Below are 21,996 nucleotides of genomic sequence, written 5' to 3' on the forward strand. Positions count from 1 at the left end.
TGCATCTTATGCACATTCTAAACATTAGAAGCTAAGCATTGTAGAGGAGAAACAGCATTGAGTACTGAATTACAGACTTGTTGTTTTTCTGTACTTTCTCAGCAAAACAGCTGAGTATCTTTTAAGTGGTATTTTGTAAGCACCGTCGCAATTACTGTTGCATCAGACTGTTGACTCTGAATTAACAGGGAAGGAATATCTACAGGTACCAGGTGTAGATTTTTAGTTATATTGTGTCTTAAGTGTTTGTGGAAACTTAATGCTTGGGGACAACATAAAGATACATCCTGAGGATCTCTTCCGTAGTTTTTCACTGTATTGAGAATGTTACTGTTTAAAAAAAGAAACAAATCTAGTAACTGTAAGTGTTCTGGTTTTAAAAGCTATCTTCTGAGAGTTGCTTGCTTTTTTGTTTGTGAGACTGGGGCAGAGGAGCAGATTTCTTTGCTTCCATTGGATTATGTGTAAATCATCATTTGTCTGTGCAGACCTACCTATCCCAAGTGACTAAGAGAAGCTCCTTTTGGTTGTGATGGCATTCCCTAGCTGCTTTGTACCTTTAGAACTTTCTTGTTTTTCTAGTGTCTGGAGCAGTTAAAATGAAAAAAAAAGAACTTGACGGTCAAAGCTTTCAAGAGAAGCACTCTGAAAAAGTGAACACGGAAATAGGGAGGCAACAAAGAGGCACTGCCATTGGTAGGATGACTATGAAGGCATAAATGAAATGTATTGTAACTATATTCCCAATTTTTCCTCCTGATTTTTCATCAGAAAATCTGCATTTGTTTATATTGCTTTCTTGCGAAGTTTGTTATTAGTTGCCATGAGTTCTTTAAAGAGCAGGTTTGCAAAGGCAGCAGAGTGTGTACCCTGGAGATGGTCAAGGGTCACTATTTGGCCAATATAATCTTAATTACTGCATATTTTTCTCAATATGTTGGTTATTTTGAGTTTACAATACTGAAAACCAAGGAAAAATAGTCACATCAATTTGTTGAAATCTACAGTGCTGTTGCACTGATTAATTGCTATCTTTAGTTGATCCTTCTTTTCCCCTTCTGTCTGCACTTGACTTTTTTGGTAATGTTAGAGAAAATACAGCTTTCATAGGGGAAATAGCTATGTTGTCTCATGTCTCTTTTCAAGAGTACCTCAAAATAATTTAGTATTTGACTTTTCTTCCCAGGACTCTGTGACTGTTTTGGAAATGGTTGTGATGCTTCTACTCACGATGGAGTCACTTTGCCAGAGCATATGGGTAGAGTCTGTTGGTAGCCTGTGAAAAATCGGGACTGAGATTTAACCCATTGGTAATGATTGAGGTTAGATTTCCAGTACCTTGGAAGCATAAACTGGGCTTCTAAAACCAGTAAGAGGAGGTGGAAAAAAATAAATATACATTTTTCTCTCAGATTTTATTTAGGATGTTGAAAAGCTTTGAGAACAAAGCTGCTGTTAGGAATGATACACCTGAGAGATCGCTCCAAAGCTGGATTGGCAGAACACATGAAGGAGCCTTCAGGGGAAAAAAATTAAACAAAAATGAATTAACCTCTGCCTTGTGAGCTGTCTTCTTTTTTCCTTTTTGAAGTGTCAGTTTGTGGTTTTGATAAATGTCAGAAGCATTCTTCTTCTCAAATAAGATTCTTCACATAATCCAATGTTATGGTTTTTTCTCCTCTTTCCTCCAAAGATTACTTTGTCCTTCCTCTGGTTTCTAATCAGCCAAGTACTCAAGAAATGGGGTGGATTTGATAGCTAAGTGTATTTACTAGTGAATTAGTTTTGCATGGGAACTAAAGGAGGCAGATGAGGGTTTAATTTTTCCTGCAGTTTTGGAAGTTCACTAACTTAATAAAATGGAAACTAAAAGCCTCCCCCCTGCCCTGTGCTTTGTGTCTGGGTTTCAATCTTGTTTATATGTATAACATTTTACATTATGAGGAAGAGTCTGTTTTCCATAGGCATACGCATTAGTGGGCTGCAGCCTAGCATCTCTGTCTAGCTGTTCAATAGACAGATAGTTGTGGCACGATGTGTTTGAGCAGAATTCATCTGGTCCCTCTCCAGAAGAGAAGTCTTTGTAGAGTTTGGCTTATTGAAGCTTGTTTTAGTTTCTTAGGGGTGTATAAAATTACTATATCTGTTTTCAAAGTCACACGATAAGAACTTGTTTAGACTTTAGTGTAGTTTGTGTGTCTGTTTGTGGTTTGGTTTGTGGTATGTTGTTTGGGTTTTTGTGTGTGTGTTGGTTTGTTTTGTTTGTTTTATTTTGTTCTTGTTAAGGTTGTTGTTGTTTTCAGTTGTTCCAAATAACAGATTGAGAGAGTCTTCTTTTAGGATTCTATAATGTTTAAAAACACTTAGGGCAAGGACGAGGGGGAAGAAAATGGAGTACAGATTGGCAGTCTAAGGTTAGTTTACTTTCAGGTAGAAGATTTAAATGGCATAGACAGTGGTTTAGTTGTTTTATTGGCACGTGGATCTGGATGCCCTGTAAAAATACACAGAGTTTTTTTTTTTTTTTTCATTTGAAACAAATTTAAGATAGTAAAGAAAAAAAAAAAAGGAGGATGAGCTTACTGTGAATAGAGTACGTAGAAGTTAACACAGTTTGCCTGGTTAGTTAGGTGGCTATTACCAACTCTAACCATATGATATCTTACATTAAAGTAATTAGGAAAGCTGCTACTGGATGGACAGTTTGGTATAATAACTGATGCTGCAAAGCACTTGCAAACACAAACTGAAACAAAGTAATTCTAAGAAAGTGCCCGAGGTGTTCTGGCAGGTTGGGAGGATAAAGTCAGAAGGTCAGAATCCAGTAGCATTAGGAAACAAAAGATACGAAGTCTGAAGGAAGCTCTCTGGTTTTCCCCTTCGTCTTTCAGAATGTGGTTCAGTTGGCCCTTGTCCTGCCACAGAAGTTAATATGGGGAAATAAAACCAAACAAATTGAAATCATTAAGCCATTGCTGTCTTAGCATGCTGGTTGCCTGTTGGCGTGATGACTCCACTCTCCCATGTGATAGATAGTACTGTCCGAATTTGTGTTCTCTATGTGCAGTTTGTTTGGTTTGATGAGCTGTCAGACTTAGATTTAAACTCTCTACCATCACTATCACCCTGTGCTACCTCAGATCCTTCTTATTAGGACTGTCAGGCATACTCCTTCATTACGTTTGGAGGACTGGTTTATAGTGACAAGAGGCCATTACTTATGGCAGCATTTAGTCAGGCCTCTTTGCTGCAGTATAAATGTTCATTTTGCAAAATTGCGATGCAAGTTTGGGCAAGAGCTCTTAGCTCTGTCATGGCTCGCTGAACCATTTGCATTTATGAATTGGAGCCCTAAGTCCTGTTGATTTAATCAGTCACTCCAGTGCAAATACTGCTGAAATCACAGAGTGATTATTATTCATTTTTTTCTTTTGGCAAAAGGTAAGTCATGCTTTGCCACTCTGGTTCCATATACTTTTCCCTTGGGGTAGAACCCCTGCTTTTATTTCACTCCTAAATAATTTTTTGCATGATTGGAGAACTATGAATAAGGTCACAAATATATTTTTTTGTTTCAAATCCTGAAGGAAGCTGCAAAGGACATGCATGCATAACAAGGAAAAGAGAAACCGATCAATTGTTTAAAAACAAAATTGCTATGATATTTAATGTGTTTTCCTTTGTCAAAAATATTGACAATTATTTCATATTTTAGGATTCCATAAGTTATAAACCAAATATTTTTTTAAATGGAAATTCAGTACCTTCTCTTAATGTTTGCATAGTTGTAGCCTTGAAAGAGATTGTACACAGTTAAAAGCACATTACTGGATCAAGACAGACATTCCTGTACTAGAATATTTACTTGCAAGTGAGGTGCTTGATGTAACAGCTTCATACTAACTAGACTATTACTGCTTTTTCAGTGAGAAGGGTTACAGCTGGCATCTGCCTCTGTAGCCCATTGACAAGGAGTGTGACTGGTTCTGTTTCACCCACCACACACCTGCGCAACATCTAAAGATGACCATGGGAACTGGTGAAATGTGGGGTGTGTGTGTTTGGGGGGACAAAATGACACATCCCTCTTTCAGCAGCAACAGATAACTAGAACATGTGCTGTGATTCTAAATGTGCTGGATTTTACAGCAGTATGAGTCACTGCTTCTGAAGAGAGTTTCCTTCTAAATAAAGCTTCATTCAGTTCTGTGACCAGGTATTGTGTGCTGTTGCTGGCTTCTCTCAGGTTGGCATTTGCCCTGTGGGATGTCTGTCAGATGTAGCTTTGGTGTCAGCACTTCATGTCCTGGAATCCTTTTACCTTCCGTGGTTGAGTGTCTTTGCTGCTTTCAAAGTCTGAAAACACTGTCACAGATAGAACCAGGCTCTGTGTTGCTTTGAGCATAGCTGAGAACATGTGGTGACAGTGGTTGGTCTGCAAAGCTGCAGCGGTGGTGGCGTGACAGTTTAGTGGTCAAAAGAGGACAAGGGCCGAGCAGCCAGGGGTTTGCAGGTGTCCTTTTTCATATCATAGAAACCTCATAGGAACGTTGCCAGTACAAGAAGAGTCTATGGGCAGAAAGGGTAACTTATGATTGCATGGATGTGGCCATGACTTGAGTTACTTAGCTTTTTTAGAAACTTAAAGCAAGGAAGGATAAACATTTCTGGCTTACTGCCACTGTTCAATAATGGCTTGTAGCTTCAAGATATAAATGGGAAGCATGGGGGCTGAACAGTTAATAGTTCCCCAAGGAGTTATTTTTAGAGAGAAAGTTTATTAGGGAGAAGGGGTGTCTTTGGAGTGTTTTGTTTTGTTTCTGGTGGTTAATTTTTTGTTTGTTTGTTCACTTGTTTTTTAAAAAACCAGCACCTGCAGTTGAATAACACAGGTCTTGTATTATGCACTGCAGTAGCTATTTTGTGAAGTTATAACATTTATGGGAAGAAACAAATTATGTTTGTCCTTTAAAGCAATAAATGTGCTCCCCTGCAATATTTAGGAGACCTTTGCCTGAATAGGGGAGTATTCAAAACAGGGATGCTTAGGCTGCTTGGTGGTTTGGTTAGAGAACAATGCAGAGTTAGGAGTTTTTTGGCAAGGTCTGTGAACTCATGGTGATCGTGTTTTTAAAGTTTTGGGGTCTTTTCAGTGACTCATCTTGTGAAAATGTAGTAAGGTTTTCATTTTATTTGTCACTTATGTGTTAAGAGTAATCTGTCTGAAGTCCAGTAAGTACAGCTCCAACTTTGGAGATTTTAATTAGTGGAAGTCTGGTAAAAGTCATACATAGAAATAATGTAGAGAGGAAAGCATGTTCTGGTACAACATGAGGAAGGTAAGGAGAACTGAAAGTAGAGTTTAAAAGTTTAAGAAGTAGAGTTTGTAGTTACGCATTCTGCATCAGAGCTGAGCTGTACAATTGCTCCCCCTGCTTCTGTTTTGGGAAGAAATTGTTTCATAGTATTATTATATTGTTTTCAAAGAAGCATAAACAAAAGGTTGAAGTCTTGACAGCTATGACAAAGTCTGGTGCCATTATGTGTCACCAGATAAGTGATGCTGTATAGTCTGTGGCAGTCAGCAAAGCATGGCAGCCACTATTTATATGTCAAATTTAAAAGAGAGGAAGTGTTACCCAAAGGGGAGAGAATATCAGAATTTGACAGCATGGTAGACATCTGAGGTTAAATGTCATCTTTTGAATAGATTTAACTTACATATTCATTTTATGTATTGAGATCTGAAATTCCAGCCTTTAAATACTCATTTTGTTACTTTATGGCACTTAAAAACAGAGAAAACTTTCCTGTTAGAGTAGATGATGTTAAAGGTTAGGTCATAATTTTCAATATCTGACTTATACCATGTAAATATGCAAGTTGCATATGCAGCCAACAACAGGAGAGGAAGAGATATATCTTTTTGATTTCTTAACCTTAAAAAAAAAGTTGCCTTTCAGTAATAAGCTGTATATTATTGGATTCCTCCTCTGTTATATCAAATGATTTTCACATTACCTAAGCTTGCTGTTCTTTATAAGTTCTTGCTACAGTTCACAACTTTAAATCAAGCCTTGTTTGTATATCTCCATGAGCAGTATACACAATGTGTGGAAAGTAACTGTGTAGGTATTGGCATTTTTTTATTTCCCTCCCTTCCCTACCATAAGTTGTTTGTCCTTTGAGCATTTGTGTTGTGTTTTTTAACTTCCTGAGCATTCTTATCCCTTTATATCACTTGAAACAGGAGGGGATGGAGCAGAGATACTTCTATAGTTATTTTAATGATCTTGGAAGAACAGAAGTTGTTAGCCTTCAAACAATATTTTCAGCTTGGCATTTATGGGGAACAGGATGCTTTGAAGCACAGGCACTATATCTTCCTCCTCTCAAGAAAACTGCCAGTGTCTTTTTTACATTGTAAACTCTGTGTGAAACTTTCAATTGAATTACAAAGTGTGAATTATGAAGCTTTGATTATATGGCTAAAAAGGTTACTTTCTGCGATTTAACAATTAGTCATAAGTGTTGCAGAGGCTGAAGTTGATAATACCTTGATGCTGTTTCATCTGTTCTGTGTGCTATTGTTTTTTGTAAATCCAATGCCTTTTCCAACAGTTTTACTTGAAAAATATAATTCTTTAATATTAAAGCCACAGTTTCATGATTTTAATGATTTTCTTCCAAAAACTGGTAGAAGGTAGTTGTCCCAAATACAGACTCTGTGGATGTGGGGGAAAGAGGGAGGCAGAAGCCTCTGCCCACTCCCCTCTCCAATCTGCTACCTGGATATTTGTAGCAAATCTGCTACCTGGATCCCTAGATCAGGGGAAAAACTAGTAGTTGGGGAACACAGTGGGGTGGGGTGGACAGCAGAAAGTGGCCATGCTTGCCAGGCGTTTCCTGTAAGTGCTGCTGAGGAGCACTGCTCTCATCCAGCAGTGCCCGTCAAGTGTCCTCAACAGGAGAATGTCACAGCTACTGGTCTTGGACTATGACCTGAATATCAAAGTTAAATAAATTGTTCTAGTACTTTTGTGGTTAGATGGTGATTGTTATCAGTTGAGAGTTTGGTTCATTGTTTTAGAAAGTGTTGAGTGATGTCCTATAAAAGAACCTTGAATAAGTTATTTGGTGACATTTTCTCAAATGCAAATTTTGAGAGTTGCTTCAATATTTCAATTAGTGGATTACTGTAAGGATAATATGCAGTTAGGTACTACCATGAAAAAGCTAATAGGACCTTCCCCCCCCACTCCCGCCTCGTTTCTTTTGGATGGGTCCTGTTTTCACAACCTTTTTGTACAATCATTATTTCTGAAGTAAAATGCCTTTTTTTCCTTTTATTTTTTTTTTTTCCCTTTTCTCGTTAACAGGTTCTTGAAGATGCAGAGGCTCAACACTTGTTCCAGTCCATTCTTCCTGATATGGTCAAGCTGGCGCTCTGTCTCCCTAATATCTGCACCCAGGTAAGCAAAGACAGCTAGCTAAGTGCTCTGTGGGACACCGCTTTTCTGGAAACTGTAACTAATGGCTAAGGTCAAAACATCAGGATCATGTTATATTCTTAATATAAGCTATAGTTGAGGCCTAGGGAGCAGAACAGACAACGCGCATATATAATGATATAATAGAATGTAAAAAATATATGTATCTTGTTGTCATATTTTTAGCCTGAGCTTCAGAAATGCTTTCTATATGCTGGAGTTGCTTCTTGCTTTTCTTAAATGAAACGACCATGAAACCTTTTAGGTTTGAAAAATCACACTCATAAACTGAAATACTTTGATAATCTTAAAACATATAATTTTTTATTTTAGAAGTTTTTTAATCCTAGAAATAGTATTTTCATAAAGCCTTCGTTTACTTAGGAACATATCTTAGTCTAGTTTGAGCATCGCGATACTTGTGCACATACCTTAATTAATTCTTTGTTATTGTTATTGGAAGCTGTTTTGTAGGTAGTAAAGCTGATAAAAGTGATCAAGTGAGGATGTATGATAGGTAACACATTAGCAGGTTCATGAGTCTAATTTGTAAGCATCTTTGTAACAATTTTCTGAATTGATTTTGTTGGACAGAGCCAGGGAGAATCTCTCCCTACTTTGTAATGCTGCAGGGGTCCTACAGTAGATTCATAATTTCAAACAGTATGAATACTTCTTTTAGAAATTGTACTAGTTGCGTGATGGAGGAAGTGCTTGAGAATGCTGTCAAGTTTCTGAACACAAAGTCAAGCATAAGACTTGCAAGTTCGTGCAGTAATGCCTTTTATAAAGATGATATACTGTTAGGCAGTGTAAATTGTGAAGAACTTTGGCAGACTCATTTTTTGGTTAGACACAAAGCTAAATTTGTTCCAATATAACACACTGTTCAAAATATCCTATTTTTATAGACTTGCAGGTCTTATTAGAGATTGCTTCTCAGGCTTTTTCCCCCTCCAGCTGTGTGACTTCAGACATAATACACTTTGTTAATTAAATAGCCAGAAGACTGAATGAGATTCGGTGAATATGAATGTGGTAGTTATAAGAATGAAAGAAAACTTGTTTGTTTTGGGGAGTAAACAGCACTGTGTATTCAACAGTCTAAATTAGTAGCAATTTCTGTATTCACAGTTAAAAGGATTAACATGAAGCTGCTCAGCTCTCCTGCAGTTAGGCTAATGATGATGGCTGAGAATACTGGAAGAAGTGAAAACTCTGTTCTCTTTGTCCTGTCAAATGGGTTTATTGTAATCTTTACTGGACTCCTTAGTCAGAATTTCTCCCCTCTTCACTCCCCCTGGTACTACCACATAATTTAAAAAAAAGTGCAGTACATGTGATGAGTAAAACTCCAAATTAGGAGGCTAAAGCCTGATAAAATAGAAGATGTGTAACACTTCAGGGTGGTTTTTGTCCCCCTCTACTTTTTGTTTCTTTTCATATTAAAAAAAAAACACCTGACTAGAGTCAAATAAAACTCCAGGCTGAAGAACTAAGTGAACTTGAGCTATTCATTCATTCTGATTATAAAAGAGTAGATAATTGTGTACTATGCAAATATTACCAGTGTTCTTTCTTAAGTACGAAGGAAAAAAATTCAAAGCAGTTCACGGAGTGATGATCTGTGGCATGACTTCCACCTTACTTTGTTAAGTATAAAGCATGGTTATTATAGCTGAAAGCATTCCTTAAGGGTTCTTAACTATACAGCTGTTGAGATTTTGGAGAACTGAAGTTCAGTTTTTAAGATTGCCCAGGATTTGCAACATCACATCAATTTGTTTATTTGTTTTTTCCTCTTCTCCATTCCCCATGGTTTTGTTTGATAAGTTATGTTTTCTTGATGTTTCTTTTTATTATTGATTATAAATCTGCAGTTTGTCAGGCAAGCTTTTTCTGAATTTTCTTGAATAAACTGTTCTTGACTTTAATGGTGCTGCTGATTAAAGGGTTCACCAATGGCCTAAATTGCTCTTGGTGTAATTTAACAAATGTAATTTTGTGCTCCTGTTTTTTCTCTTCAAAGTGGTAAGCTAATTATTTTTCTCTCTCCCTCTTTTCCTTCTCTTCTGTCCTTCCCTCCCTCACTTTTCTGTTGGTAGCCAATACCTCTACTGAAACAAAAGATGAATCACTCCATCACAATGTCACAGGAACAGATTGCTAGTTTTCTGGCCAATGCTTTCTTCTGTACTTTTCCACGTCGCAATGCGAAGATGAAGTCTGAGTATTCTAGTTATCCAGACATTAACTTCAACAGGTATGGCACTCTGGAGTAAATGAAGCTGATAACCTGTCAATGAAAATATTACTGTTGTCATTTAGGGGAGAAAGTAATTGTTTCTTTCATGTTTGTTGCTAATTTCAGTAGTTTGCTTTCTGTCTTTTCTACTTAATTCTAACGGACAAGAAAACTATGCAGCTGTGTAAGAAAGGATCTTGTGCACAGGACGATAGGCTTAATATTCCCAACTTTTTTTTTTTTTTCACGCATGCAGACATGCTTTTGCTCTGGCATAATTAGGCTGATACAATTCCCTACCTCCTTATAAGCCATTCATCTGCGAATGGTGTATTTCAGTTGTGCCTGAAGTGTTCTCTATGTATTTAAATTAAAAGTCAGTGTTTCCCCAGCCATAGTTCTGTTGTCTCCTTTGTTTCAGCAGTGCTGATCTGCACATTAAGTCAGATCAATAGAACTTGATTCTTCAGCAGCCATAAAATGTCTTATTGTTTTAAGGCAGTTGTAGAGCTGCGCGTTAAAATAAACCTGTCCTTTTTACTACAAGTTAGCCTAGAAACATTTCAAGGCCACAATAACAATTTAAAGATACTCTGATTTCTAAACAAACACTTTTTTTTTTGGTCTCAATGCTAGCTTACAGACTTATTTGATTAGAATTTTTTCTTCATATATTTTATTTTTTAAATATGCTTATTTCAGTTTTAAATGGGGGAAGAGGATGGAGACATTTCCTGCTGCAGAATATAATGTTTCACGTGGGCTTATAGATTAAAAATGGGTTTATCTTCTGCGCACTTCCATACAAGTCTCTGTAGATCAACCTTAAGTTTATTAGGCTCAAACGTGGATAGTTCATGGATCTAAAGTTGTTCTTATTCCTCACAGTTAATGTATGTTGCATACATGCTCTAAACACTGAGATGAAATATAAAAATACTGTTACTGTGATCCAGCACAGTTGGATGTGTGTGTCACAAGGGCTATATTAGACTAGAATTGCCCGGAATAAATTGTCAGGCATACTGATGCATTGATAATGGTTTTGGTGCTTGTTGTCTTTAAGGGATAGCGCAGTTTTCTCTACACTGTGTCTTTCAGAAGAGAGACCAGAAAACTACACTGGTAAAGGGCTTCGCTGTCTCGGTGTTTATTCCTACGGTGCACTGAGTTAAGGAAGAGAAGTGTGCGTGGGCATTAAGGCGCCATACAATTCAGCTTGTTTTCCCAACATTAGTTCATAAGAATAAATTAAAAGTACTATCCATGCATTAAAAAATATTTATGTTCAGAGCAGGGAAGGAGGACAGTAAAGTTCTGGAAAGAGTTCTTGTTGGACTGTACTGGCTACACACTTCTAGCCGACTTTCTTTTTCAAAGGCCTTTAAGGTACCATTTTTTGCTTTAACTTAAGCATGTTATAAATCAAGCAGTTAAATTCTAGACAACTGCAGAATAAAATTATGTTAAATCACTGGTGTAAAATTAATATTCTATTCTATGAGCATTGCACAGGAATGTAAAATCACAGTATTAGTGGTTAACTCCAGGCATAATATTTTGAACTAATTTTAAATAAAAAAGCCTTGGCAAATTATTAGGTACGTAGTTTCCAGGTACAGACTTAAAGAATGACCAGTGTCAACTATTCTGGATTTTCTGCACTGTTCCAGTCAGTCTTCCTTTGTTTTCTGACTTGGCTTTCTTGTGCTGTCACTCATAGTAAGTTCCAAAAATGTTATTTAAGAGGGATAATATAGCAGACAATCTTCACACCTTTCTCTTGCATTATGGATGATTTAATACTCAGCTTTTAGTCATATAGGGCAGAAAGCCATTTTTATTTGTGTAAGTGCAAGAATATCATTGCCAAACTGGAGGAAAGAAGGGAAGCTGATGTTGTTTTGTTCCTGAGGATTAAAAGTGGCTGTTTCTCAGTGTTTGCCAATTTATGTGGTTTTTGTGTAATTAGTTTCCTTTTTCAGTCATTTTTTTACTTAACCATTTGTTGGACCAAAATTTCTCCCCACTGTGTATTTTGCATTTGATAATGAGCGTGTCAGTGAAGGAGAATAGAGGTGTGACAGGCAGTGGATAAAATAAGAAGTAATGTCAGTGAGAGGGGACCGTCAGGTTAAAAACAAAAGGAGATTGGAGCAAGTGATGGAGAGACTACTACAAGAATTTACCATTTTCTATCGTGCTACTGTGTGTAACCTGATTTAATTGAAATCTAAAATGAGAGGGGAGAAGGAGGATGGATAGTATTCTATTTCTCTTCCCATCAGCCCTGTTTTTTCTCACCCTGAAATGCTAGTTCTTTAGTAGCAAGGACAAGAGAATAAAATGTCATGTTTCCAGCTATTGTTTCAGACTTGTGAAGACTACAAGGTTTGGTCCATTGCAGTGTGTATTTCCAGCTTTTACAAAAAAGCCTTTGGTGAAGCTGGATGTACTCCAAAGGCAGTAAGCAATGACTGAAGTCAAAATGCTTGTGACTTTTTTTTCTCCTCTTTATAAAAATGTTTTCATGTAAAAGCTTTGGAAGCTGCTGCTCTGCTCTGTCTGCTTAGGGATGGGCATAACGCGTTGTTCCACACAGCAACCCTTTCTCCCCACAGTGTTATGGTCTGCAGCTTTTTCCAGACTCCTTTCTTTCCTTGGAATAATTTGCCTGCTACATGACTATGAATGAATTACTTTGTTCTTTGGGTGCAAAAATATAATCTGCCATGGTTCTTTGACAAAGCAAAATTACTCGGTGGATGTTGGTGTTTGAGGAAATTTTCCTTTAGCAAATGTGATGTTCCTTGATTCCGCTATACATGGCCTTTCTGTGTTCATACACAAGGCTTTCACCCTGCAGAATTTGAAGGAGAAAAAAAATAAAATTGTACCTTAAGGTAGAAACAGAACTGTATAACTTGTTTCTTGCCTGTGTCTTCAGTTTTATGCAGCAGGTATTTATCAAACCACTTTATGCAGACCTAAATATTAGAATGTTTTAATACACTATGAAATAGTTACGGTTCCTACTTGTAAGGGCTCTCATGTTCCCTCTTCCCTCACAGACTTCTCCCTGCCTTAGGTTTTTATGTAGTATTAGCTAGCGTACTATGACTTCTGCTCCCACTGCCCCCCAGATACAAATCTATCTGACAAAAAATAGACACTCAGTTTAAGATGTGGAGAATTTATTCTTTCTCCTTGCCACCGCTGTTAAACATTTTCCGGTGCACCAGTGCTTGGCACTGTCACTACAGTGATGATGGCAACTTGCTTGAATGCTGGTGCGTGTACTAATAATTGCAACTGATTGTGGGGAAGGTCGTTTTGTGTGTTACTTTTAACATAAATCATCTATACTTCACCTCTCATGTCCTGTCTGTTGGTCTTGCCAGATGAGCAGAGGAAAAAAAACCACAGCATTCTTTTTTTCACACTGAAACCCTTAGTTTAAAAGTATGTTGTGACACTGGCTGTCTATTTTTATTGTTCATCATGCTACAGACTGAAAGTCACTTGTGGATAATTAAATACTCAGTAATTTAATTAAATTTGTCCCTTTTGTACTTGGCAAGGGTGGGCCTATTATGATTCTTAAGTCATTAATAACATAATTCATTAAAAATGTAGTTAATAAAATGGAATCCATAGTTTAACTTTGAGAGCTTGAGTATTCATGTATTCTAGTAGATAGAATTACATCTGTTCAGTGGCCAAATGGTAGATCATTCTAAATAGCATGAAATACTGCTTCTGTTCAAAACATCAAGCTGAAGTTTAAAAACTTGATTTTTCTTTTTTTTTGAAATACTTTTATAGTATCTAACATGGAAATTGAGAAGGTTAACACAAAAATATCCCACTACAAAAGAAAGAAATAATTAAATTTGCCATTTTATTCCTTTTACTGACAAATTTCCCATAGAAGTTGGTTAAATGTGGAGCATGAGTTGCATTGACTTCTCTGAGATAATCTCCACAATTATGACCTTGGTTACACGGTTTAGTTTCTTATGGTGATGCTCACCATTAATCTTTAATAGTTTGTGGTTTAATGTAGCATTTTCCTAAAAAGGGAGAAAAGTTTGTTGTTCCTCTCTCAAAATATCTAGAAGATAAGGTTGAACTATGCTTTCTTGCACTTATTTTTGAGAAGACACAGAAACAGATACAGTCCACTGTCACACAAGACTTGGCTCTGTGGGCATTTTTCTTCCCACTGTTGACTAAATTATCACACCTGTGTCTCATCACTATAGAATATAGTAATTTAGGAAAATATCTAGTCTGTCTATATGTAAAAGCAATGTATAAGGAAAAAAATTTCCACAATCTTGAGCCAGTGTTGTGGATGACTGAAAAGGAGATGGGCCTGTCAAGGACCCACTTTGCTTTTGCTGTGTCTTTGATCCTTTCTTAGCTGTTGCGTCAAGTTGCAGTAACTCCTGTTTTGCTTTTGCAAAAACCTACTGTAGTTAAACTGGAGATATATATGTAATAGCAATTGAAGTTATATTCATAATTGAAGGTACTATATCTAATGACATAAGCCTGGTGGATCTTTTGGCCTCTGTATTAGTGGGTGCTCTGTTCAGAGCCTGCCAGTATTCTATTAGGACTGAATTTCTTAATCTTTGTCAAAGAAACCTTTAAAGTGATTTCAAGTGATTGGAAATGAGGGGGAAAACCTACTAGTTAAGATTTATATGTATTTTATGGAATATATAATATAGTTTGTCCATTTCCTTTCATATATAGTACGTTTATGCAGGAGAATTGAAATCTAATTTACCAGTAATGCAATTGCCTCTTCATAAACAACATCAGTTTTGCAAGGCTAATGAGTATTCTTTGGGGAATAAATTGTCTAGTGACTTTGAGAGAACTTGGTTCGGGCTGAGAGATGCATTGCTTCTCTGAAAGTGGTTCTGGGTGCTCTGAGTTTATAGACACTGATCCTACAAAATGGACTCTGTTGCACCTACCTTAGCTCTGTGTTCTAATTGTCCTTGGATGGGATAGTTTAAGTCGAGTGTGAGTTCCGAGAAATTTTAAGTCAACATTTTTGTGTGGTAGATGATGAAATACTCTTTAAATAGGCAACTTTAAAAGGACACTATTCTTAAGGTCTGACATAATTACTGTGCTATAGTGATTAAAACAGTACTCAGTCTGAATACTTTTTGGTTAGCTTAGTAGATATAGTAATTTAGTCCAGAACTTAGTTGTACCGTGCTGTGGGATGTTTTCTGGTAAAACATTTTACCCTGCTATTTCTTGGTGTTGAGTACTTGGAGTTAGCGTCTTTTCATCAGTCAAGTATCAATCTAATGTATTTTTAAGACTCCTAAATCATGAACAATTTCTTAAAACAGGTTTATAATGCTCCAAGTTACTTGCCACAATAAACAAAAGTACAAAATGAAAAGCACAGACAAAAAAGATGTGCATATGTGTGAGTGTGTATAAGGTGGAAAGACAATTTTAGTACTTAGATCACCAACAGAATGGGATTGCTCAATGTTTTGTATAGACAAATCTCAAAAGTCACTATTTAATCAAAAGATGTTCTAATTAAACATAAGGGTGTTGAATAGTACGATGTTCTTAACTTTGAAGTGCAGAGAGCTCATACCTATGGCACATGACAGTAAGAAAGAAGTTGCCTATGAGGTTGAATTATTGGATGTGTTGTTTTTCTCCTACTTGATGCCAAGGGAATTTAAAAGCTCTAAATTACTTCCTGTATAAACAGAAAAGGAAGGCAGTTTTCATACAGAAGGATGAAATTCATGTTATTAGGTGGGAGAGACATAACACTCGGCACCAGGAAAGCAGAGCAGAGGTTGCTGTATCTGACTTGTGTGAGATTGTGCTGCGCTTTGTTGTCGGGAAGTGCAAGGTCTGGACAGGGTCACAGAGCAGGTTAATGTGTTTGCCTTTCATCTCTCTGGAAGGAGTTTTCTCATCTGGATTATTCTACTTTTCACTTACATAAAGTCCAGATTTCATGAATTGAAGTTCTGATATTCTGAACAGCCTTACTTTTAGTTTTCATTTAAACTATTTTCAATGGCTGCAAGACTTTCTAGTAAGGGTTTATGTTTTATATCAGATATAAGAATTTCCCAGTTAAAATTTGCTAAGGTTTCCTCATTGTATGTAAGCCATGTTTAAGTATTTAAAGCTGTGGTCTCCAAGCTTTTTTTTAATCACACCTGTCAGTTAAAAAAATTTAGAGTATGTAACCTGATATATGTGTATTTATTTACTCATAAATTACATATATGTGCCACTGTACTAACATATAGCATTCAAAAACATGCACAAAAAATAAATTAAAAAAGCACAAGATGAAATTAAAAATATTTTGAAATAGTGTTTATGTTATGAATGATACAAAAATATTTTTTTCCTGCATCCTAGTTGACTGTCTTGTGCACCCTCTGGGGGGCTTTGGAGATCAGAACGGTGCTTGAGTATTGTTAATCACAAAAGACAGGTATGTAAGCAGGAATGAAATATTGTGTAATTCATTTATCTTGGTAAGGAAGTGTAAATGGTAGCAGTGAAACACTTGGTGCAGCTCTATTCTTCATGAAAAGTCCTTGACCAGTAACTGACTGGAACTATATTCCATCCTTTTCATTGAAGTGAATCTGTCATGATGTAGCACTGTGGTTTAAAAGGCAGATAATTATTTCTGTACAGGGCAGGAAACCCCACCCAATTCATAATCAATTGAAACGGCTTTCTCAGAAAATAGTTCAAGCAAAGTAATTAATGTAGTTCCAGTTATTTCTATATGGTAGGGTGAATTGCTTTCATCTATTTAGAGAGAGAAAGCGATTGTTCTTTATCCTGTTCAATCTTATGTCAAGCACAAATAATTATATACACATTCCAGTGATTACATGATGGGATTGTCGCTCTGCACATGAACGCATACAGTTTTCCTAGACATTATATACACTAATATCTCTAGGCAGTCCTTAATATGCACGACTAAAGTTACGTTGAGCACAATTAAATAAAAACGTTGATACTGTGACAGAGCCCTTACCAAAATAAGGTGTTATGATCAACTACACTTATCATTGCAAATCAAAGCTTAAAACCTCACTTCATTAGAAGTGATATTGATTTTGAAAAACGGAGAGTTTAATTTTTCTCTTCTGTTTTTGGAACTCCCGTTGTTGTTGTTGTTGTTTTCTTTTCCCAGAGAAGGGAAAAATTGCAGAAGACAGAAGAGACGCTTCTGTGTGCTCCCCAGTGCAGCTGACGTAATCCTAAATGATGAGTTTATTGTGTTATTCAACACTATATTAGTTTTTCCTTCAGGGATCCATGTATCAGTATGAAATTTTAGTGATTCCTGTTGAGACTCCTAGCAATTGAGAATGCTCAGCCTTTTAATGAAAGCAGCCCTCAATCATACACGGAGTGATACAGGTTTGACAGTAACATCCATACACATAGTATTTCCACCCCTACATGTGTACATCAAATAAGCTTAGGCTTGAAGTGCAACAAGATACAAAAAGTAAAATAAGTAAAATGCTTGGTTTATTTTTTTAAGTGTTTTGTCATTCTATACATTAGACTAAAGCTCTGCTTAGGAATTAGTTCTGTTCTTGAGATTGAAGGTAATGTCTAGTTAGTATTTTCATTTCTAGCTTACTTGTAGTAGAAAACTTAGGTTTTAGTAAAATGTCTTGCAATTAGATCCAGTATTATCTTCAGTGAGATCACACTAAAATATAAGAAACAATATGAAAGTGTCTTCAGCTGTAGCAGGAAAGAAAAAGGCACTTTTGGCTGTGATAGTTAAGAAAAAGCACAGGTGGTTCATTGTGGGGACCACAACTACAAATTTTGTGTGTCCACACTTTTGCAAATAGCACACGTGAAATGCCGTGGATTTATGGGAAGTATTCTTTGAAGTATAATCCATACTGAAAATTGTTGCATATTGTTACAGTGTGGGAAGCTTTCTGAGTTTTATGATAGGTTCCAATTTCGATGTAAAGACATAATTATAATCTTTGAAAAGGAAACACTCAAAGGAAGCTCATCCTGAGATGGAAACATAAAGGCTGGGGATGGAAATAGAGATATTGAAGTTATTTAACTGTGAGGTTAGACCACGTGATTGTAATGGTTCCATCTGCATGTAAAATTACTGGAGCCAGTTCTTTGAGTAACATCAAGGGATCCGTTTAGCTCTCTGGAAATTAAATTTTGCAAGTAAATGGCTATTTTAATTATACCTTAATCGGAAACAGCATATTTTGGAACTGTTTACTTAAGCTGGTGCAACATTTCCCCAGTAAATTATATGCATGCCAAGGTCACTTTTGTGTAGCTTTTAATGTTATTAAGGCATGTTGATGTTGCATCATTGCAAATGCACTCTTCGTAGTACCTTGCAGGTTTGACACTTGCCAAGATGCTTCTAAAAATCCGTAAAACACTGAGTGAGCATGGATTGCTCCCACATATCTGTATTTGATGCACATTCCTTGCTTCTGTTGTTCCCAAAAAGATGACACAGTTGTGCAGTAGTGCTGAAATTACCGTGTTACTGTTTGGTTCCAGAACTGTTTGCAAATAGAAGGTGCAGCACGACCAGCTGAGGTGCTTGTCAAAGGACTTAGGAGCAGGTTAATTAGAGCTTTTCAGCTTCAGCTTTCTAAGCGGGAAAGGTTGGTTAAAAATAACACAATTTTGAGTTTACAGTCAATGAGACTGCAAAAATCAAAATATGGATTACACTTTTAAAATGTGTTTTTCTGCCCTAAATTTTATGAAAACGCCAATGTGAAATAAATGCGTGTTTCTGTAATAATAATTGAAATAGTATAAACAATTGCCGTGTAACTTTACTGTATATTTCCTGACAGTTGTTGTGTAATTGATTATTTGTTTGTTTTTTCTAGTATTGGTTCTTATTTTTAATATTTTACTTATATATAGGACTTCTCTCTAGGACAATTGAATGAAGTGTCGAAATGTTTGTTAGGAAAGAGTTTTCATTTAGCCGCAATGACTTTAACAATCTACTCTGTTTTCATGACTTTGTTCACACGTTTACTTCCTTATGTTTTTACGTCTCTGACCTTGATTCCTCAGAATACTGGAGTGTATGTCTGTAGAGGTCCTTTATCTGGTTAACATAGCCAGAGATAAATGTGCAGCTGTGTGCGGTGATGAGCCCTGCCAGCTTTCTCAGCTCCCGTATCTGCTGAAATGAAGTTAGCTGCATGGCGGTGGGAACATCTTGTACAAAGCAAAACGGCTTGCATATGCAGTTGCCAGCAATATTAATATTTCAATGACTTAGACTGAAAGTGGGCTTGCAGCGTGTTGCATTTGATTTACAGTGCACTTCATTTGGATGAGTTCTTTAATTGGAATGAGTGGGTTTTGGCCTTGGGTTCTTCTGTCAGGAAATTGATTATGTGGTTTCTACTTACGTTTTGGGATTTTTTTTTTCAATAGGATCTGTGTCTCGGAGCTTGAAGAAGAATTTTATGTAATATCTTATTGATGCACTTTTCTAGCTTGCTCTTCAAAATAGAAACATTTGTTTCAGAAATAAAATTTCTCATAATGTTGCTTAATTGAGCATTTCAGAAGTAAGGTTTAAGGTTAAAACAGTCATAACTTTGCCATGTTATGTCCTTACTTGAATTATTTGGGCAGGACTGGGCCATTTTTGTTTGTTATAAATAACACTTGCTTTTACTGTTGCATTCACAGAGATGTCTGGATACTTTGTGATGCGCTTAGGCAAAGTTGGTTGCCTGTGTGTATTGTGGGGGGATGGCTTTGTGCTTTTCTTCTGACTTCTATATAGCCTGGTGGAAATCTGAATCAGTGATGTGATTGCGATATGATTTCTGTGGAAATTTAAAAGAACATATGAAGCAATCAAATTCTACTAAATAAATATAAAAAACTTAAACCCTCCTAGTATCTACTTATTTAAAGGCTAATTTCTAGCCTATTAAAATCAGGGGATTTTTTCACTGGTCTGGCTTTTAAAACAGATTCCTAATATTTTAAAGCACTTTTATTTGAAAAGCTGAAGGCAAGAGTTCCTTAGTCTGGTTATATAAAAATATGCAGGTTTGGTGTAAAAGGAATTGCAGTTTTTGCGTTGTTGAAATTTGCCATTTGATATCGGAACACATTATTAAATCAATGTGGTTATGTTATGCATCATTTGAATGTGCTTTTCCTCACTTTATGGTTTTTATTTGCTACTGAATATTACTTGCAGTTTATTTTATATTTATTTTAGACTACAGAAATTATGTTAGAGAAAGAGCAAATTCAAGCAATTTTCTTATTTGATTTCAAAATGGGTCATAAAGCAGTGGATACAACTCACAACATCAACAACACTTTTGGTCCAGAAACTGCTAATGAATGTACAGTGCAGTAGTGGTTCAAGAAGGTTTGCAAAGGAGATGAGAGCCTTGAAGATGAGGAGCATATTGGGGGCCATCGGAAGTTGACAAAGACCAATTGAGAGCAATCACTGAAGCTGATCCTCTGACAACTCCACAAAAAGTTGCTGAAGAACTCACTGTCAACCATTCTACAGTTGTTCAGCATTTGAAGCGAATTGGAAAGGTGCAAAAACTCAGTAAGTGGGTGCCTCATGAGCTGACCAAAAATCAACAAACTTGTTGTTTTGAAGTGTCCTCTTCTTCTACGCAACAACAAACCATTTCTCGATCTGATTGTGAGGTGCAATGAAACGTGCGTAGTATATGACAACCAGTGATGACCAGCTCAGTGGCTGGACCGAGAAGAACCTCCAAAGCACTTCCCAATGTCAAACTTGCCCCAAAAAAGGTGATGGTCACTGTTTAGTGATCTGCTCCTCGTCTGAACCGCTCCAGTTTTCTGAATCCTGTGAAACCATTCCATCTGAGAAGTCTGCTCAGCAAATCAGTGAGATGCACTGAAAGCTGCAATGCCTGCAGCCAGTAGCGGTCTCCAGAAAGGGCCCTGTTCTTCTTCACGACAGCACTTGACTGCACATCGTACAACAAACGCTTCAAAAGTTGAACGAATTGGGCTACGAAGTTTTGCTTCACCCGCCATATTCCCCTGACCTCTTGCCAACTGACTATCACTTCTTCAAGCATCTCGACAACTTTTTGCAGGGAAGACGCTTCCACAACCAACAGGATGCAGAAAATGCTTTGCAAGAGTTTTTCAAATCCCAAAGCTCAGATTTTTACGCTACAGGAATAAACAAACATTTCTCGTTGGCAAAAATGTGTTGATTGTAATGGTTCCTATTTTGATTAATGAAGATGTGTTTGAGCCCAGTTATAATGATTTAAAATTCAGGGTCCAAAACTGCAGTTACTTTTGCACCAACCTAATACTAGTGTTTCGTATTTTGCAGACTTATATATAATGTTTGCAGACAGCCATCTTCAGCTTGCCATTAGCTCACTTGTAAAGGTAAATTCTAGAGACCGAAAATATGAAGTAAATCCAAGCATATTAAGCTCAGGCATGATGTTTTCAACCTGCCATAAAGGGCTATCCTTTAATGACTGCTTTCTGTTTTGGACAAACATAATTTGTAGTGGATTCAGTCCTAAACTTTGCGTGCAGGACTGGTGTCACCTGCTTTTGTTTTTAATAAATATTTTTTTAAAATTATTTTTCTGTATTTATCAGTGGATATTAAGACAGAAAGTACAATTCATGTTATGTCATAGCGAAGAAAAGTAAATAATATGAGGAGGAGAAGGGGTGATGATAGCTCTTGTCCTAACAGCTATATAAGATCTGTTGCTGGAACCATATATCTAGTAGGTCAAAATACAGGTAACTTTGGACACCATGGTATTTTTCTGTCCCCACTGTAGTGAGTATCCCTCTACAGCAAAGGATGCCTTTACCAGAACCCAGAGCTTTTCTAATTGTTTAGTGCTGCCCTGTTTTTTATCCAGCAGTATAGGGCTAGAAGAGAAATACAGATATCCCTGCTCGTCATAATTGTAGATGGTGTTTTGAGAGCATTTATCTGCTGAAAACAAGATTTTTTGAAGCAAATTAGCATTCCTCTAGCTTTGATCCCAGAGGAGAAAGAAGAGAGGTAGTTATCACTGCTTTTATCAAGAGAAGAGATGGGCCAATTCTGAACACTACAGTTTTAAAAAATATTTTGTTTAAATTCCTTATTTGACAGAGTAATTGCATTTTGGTGAGTAATTGCTATGC

The 21,996-nt window shown here is 36.7% G+C and overlaps 1 protein-coding gene across 3 annotated transcripts in view; it reads left to right on the forward strand.

Moving 5' to 3' along the window:
• The window catches only part of PARG (poly(ADP-ribose) glycohydrolase), a 69,648-nt gene that overhangs the window by 19,720 nt on the left and 27,932 nt on the right, over window positions 1-21,996 (forward strand). For all 3 annotated transcript variants that reach the window (XM_065067608.1, XM_065067607.1, XM_065067606.1), the window contains exons 8-9: window positions 7,380-7,472; window positions 9,596-9,753. In XM_065067608.1, coding sequence (XP_064923680.1) covers window positions 7,380-7,472; window positions 9,596-9,753 — 251 coding nt within the window. The remainder of the gene's footprint in view (window positions 1-7,379; window positions 7,473-9,595; window positions 9,754-21,996) is intronic.

This window comes from Columba livia, chromosome 6, assembly GCF_036013475.1.
Source record: "Columba livia isolate bColLiv1 breed racing homer chromosome 6, bColLiv1.pat.W.v2, whole genome shotgun sequence".
In the NCBI taxonomy this organism is placed as follows: Eukaryota; Metazoa; Chordata; class Aves; order Columbiformes; family Columbidae; genus Columba; species Columba livia.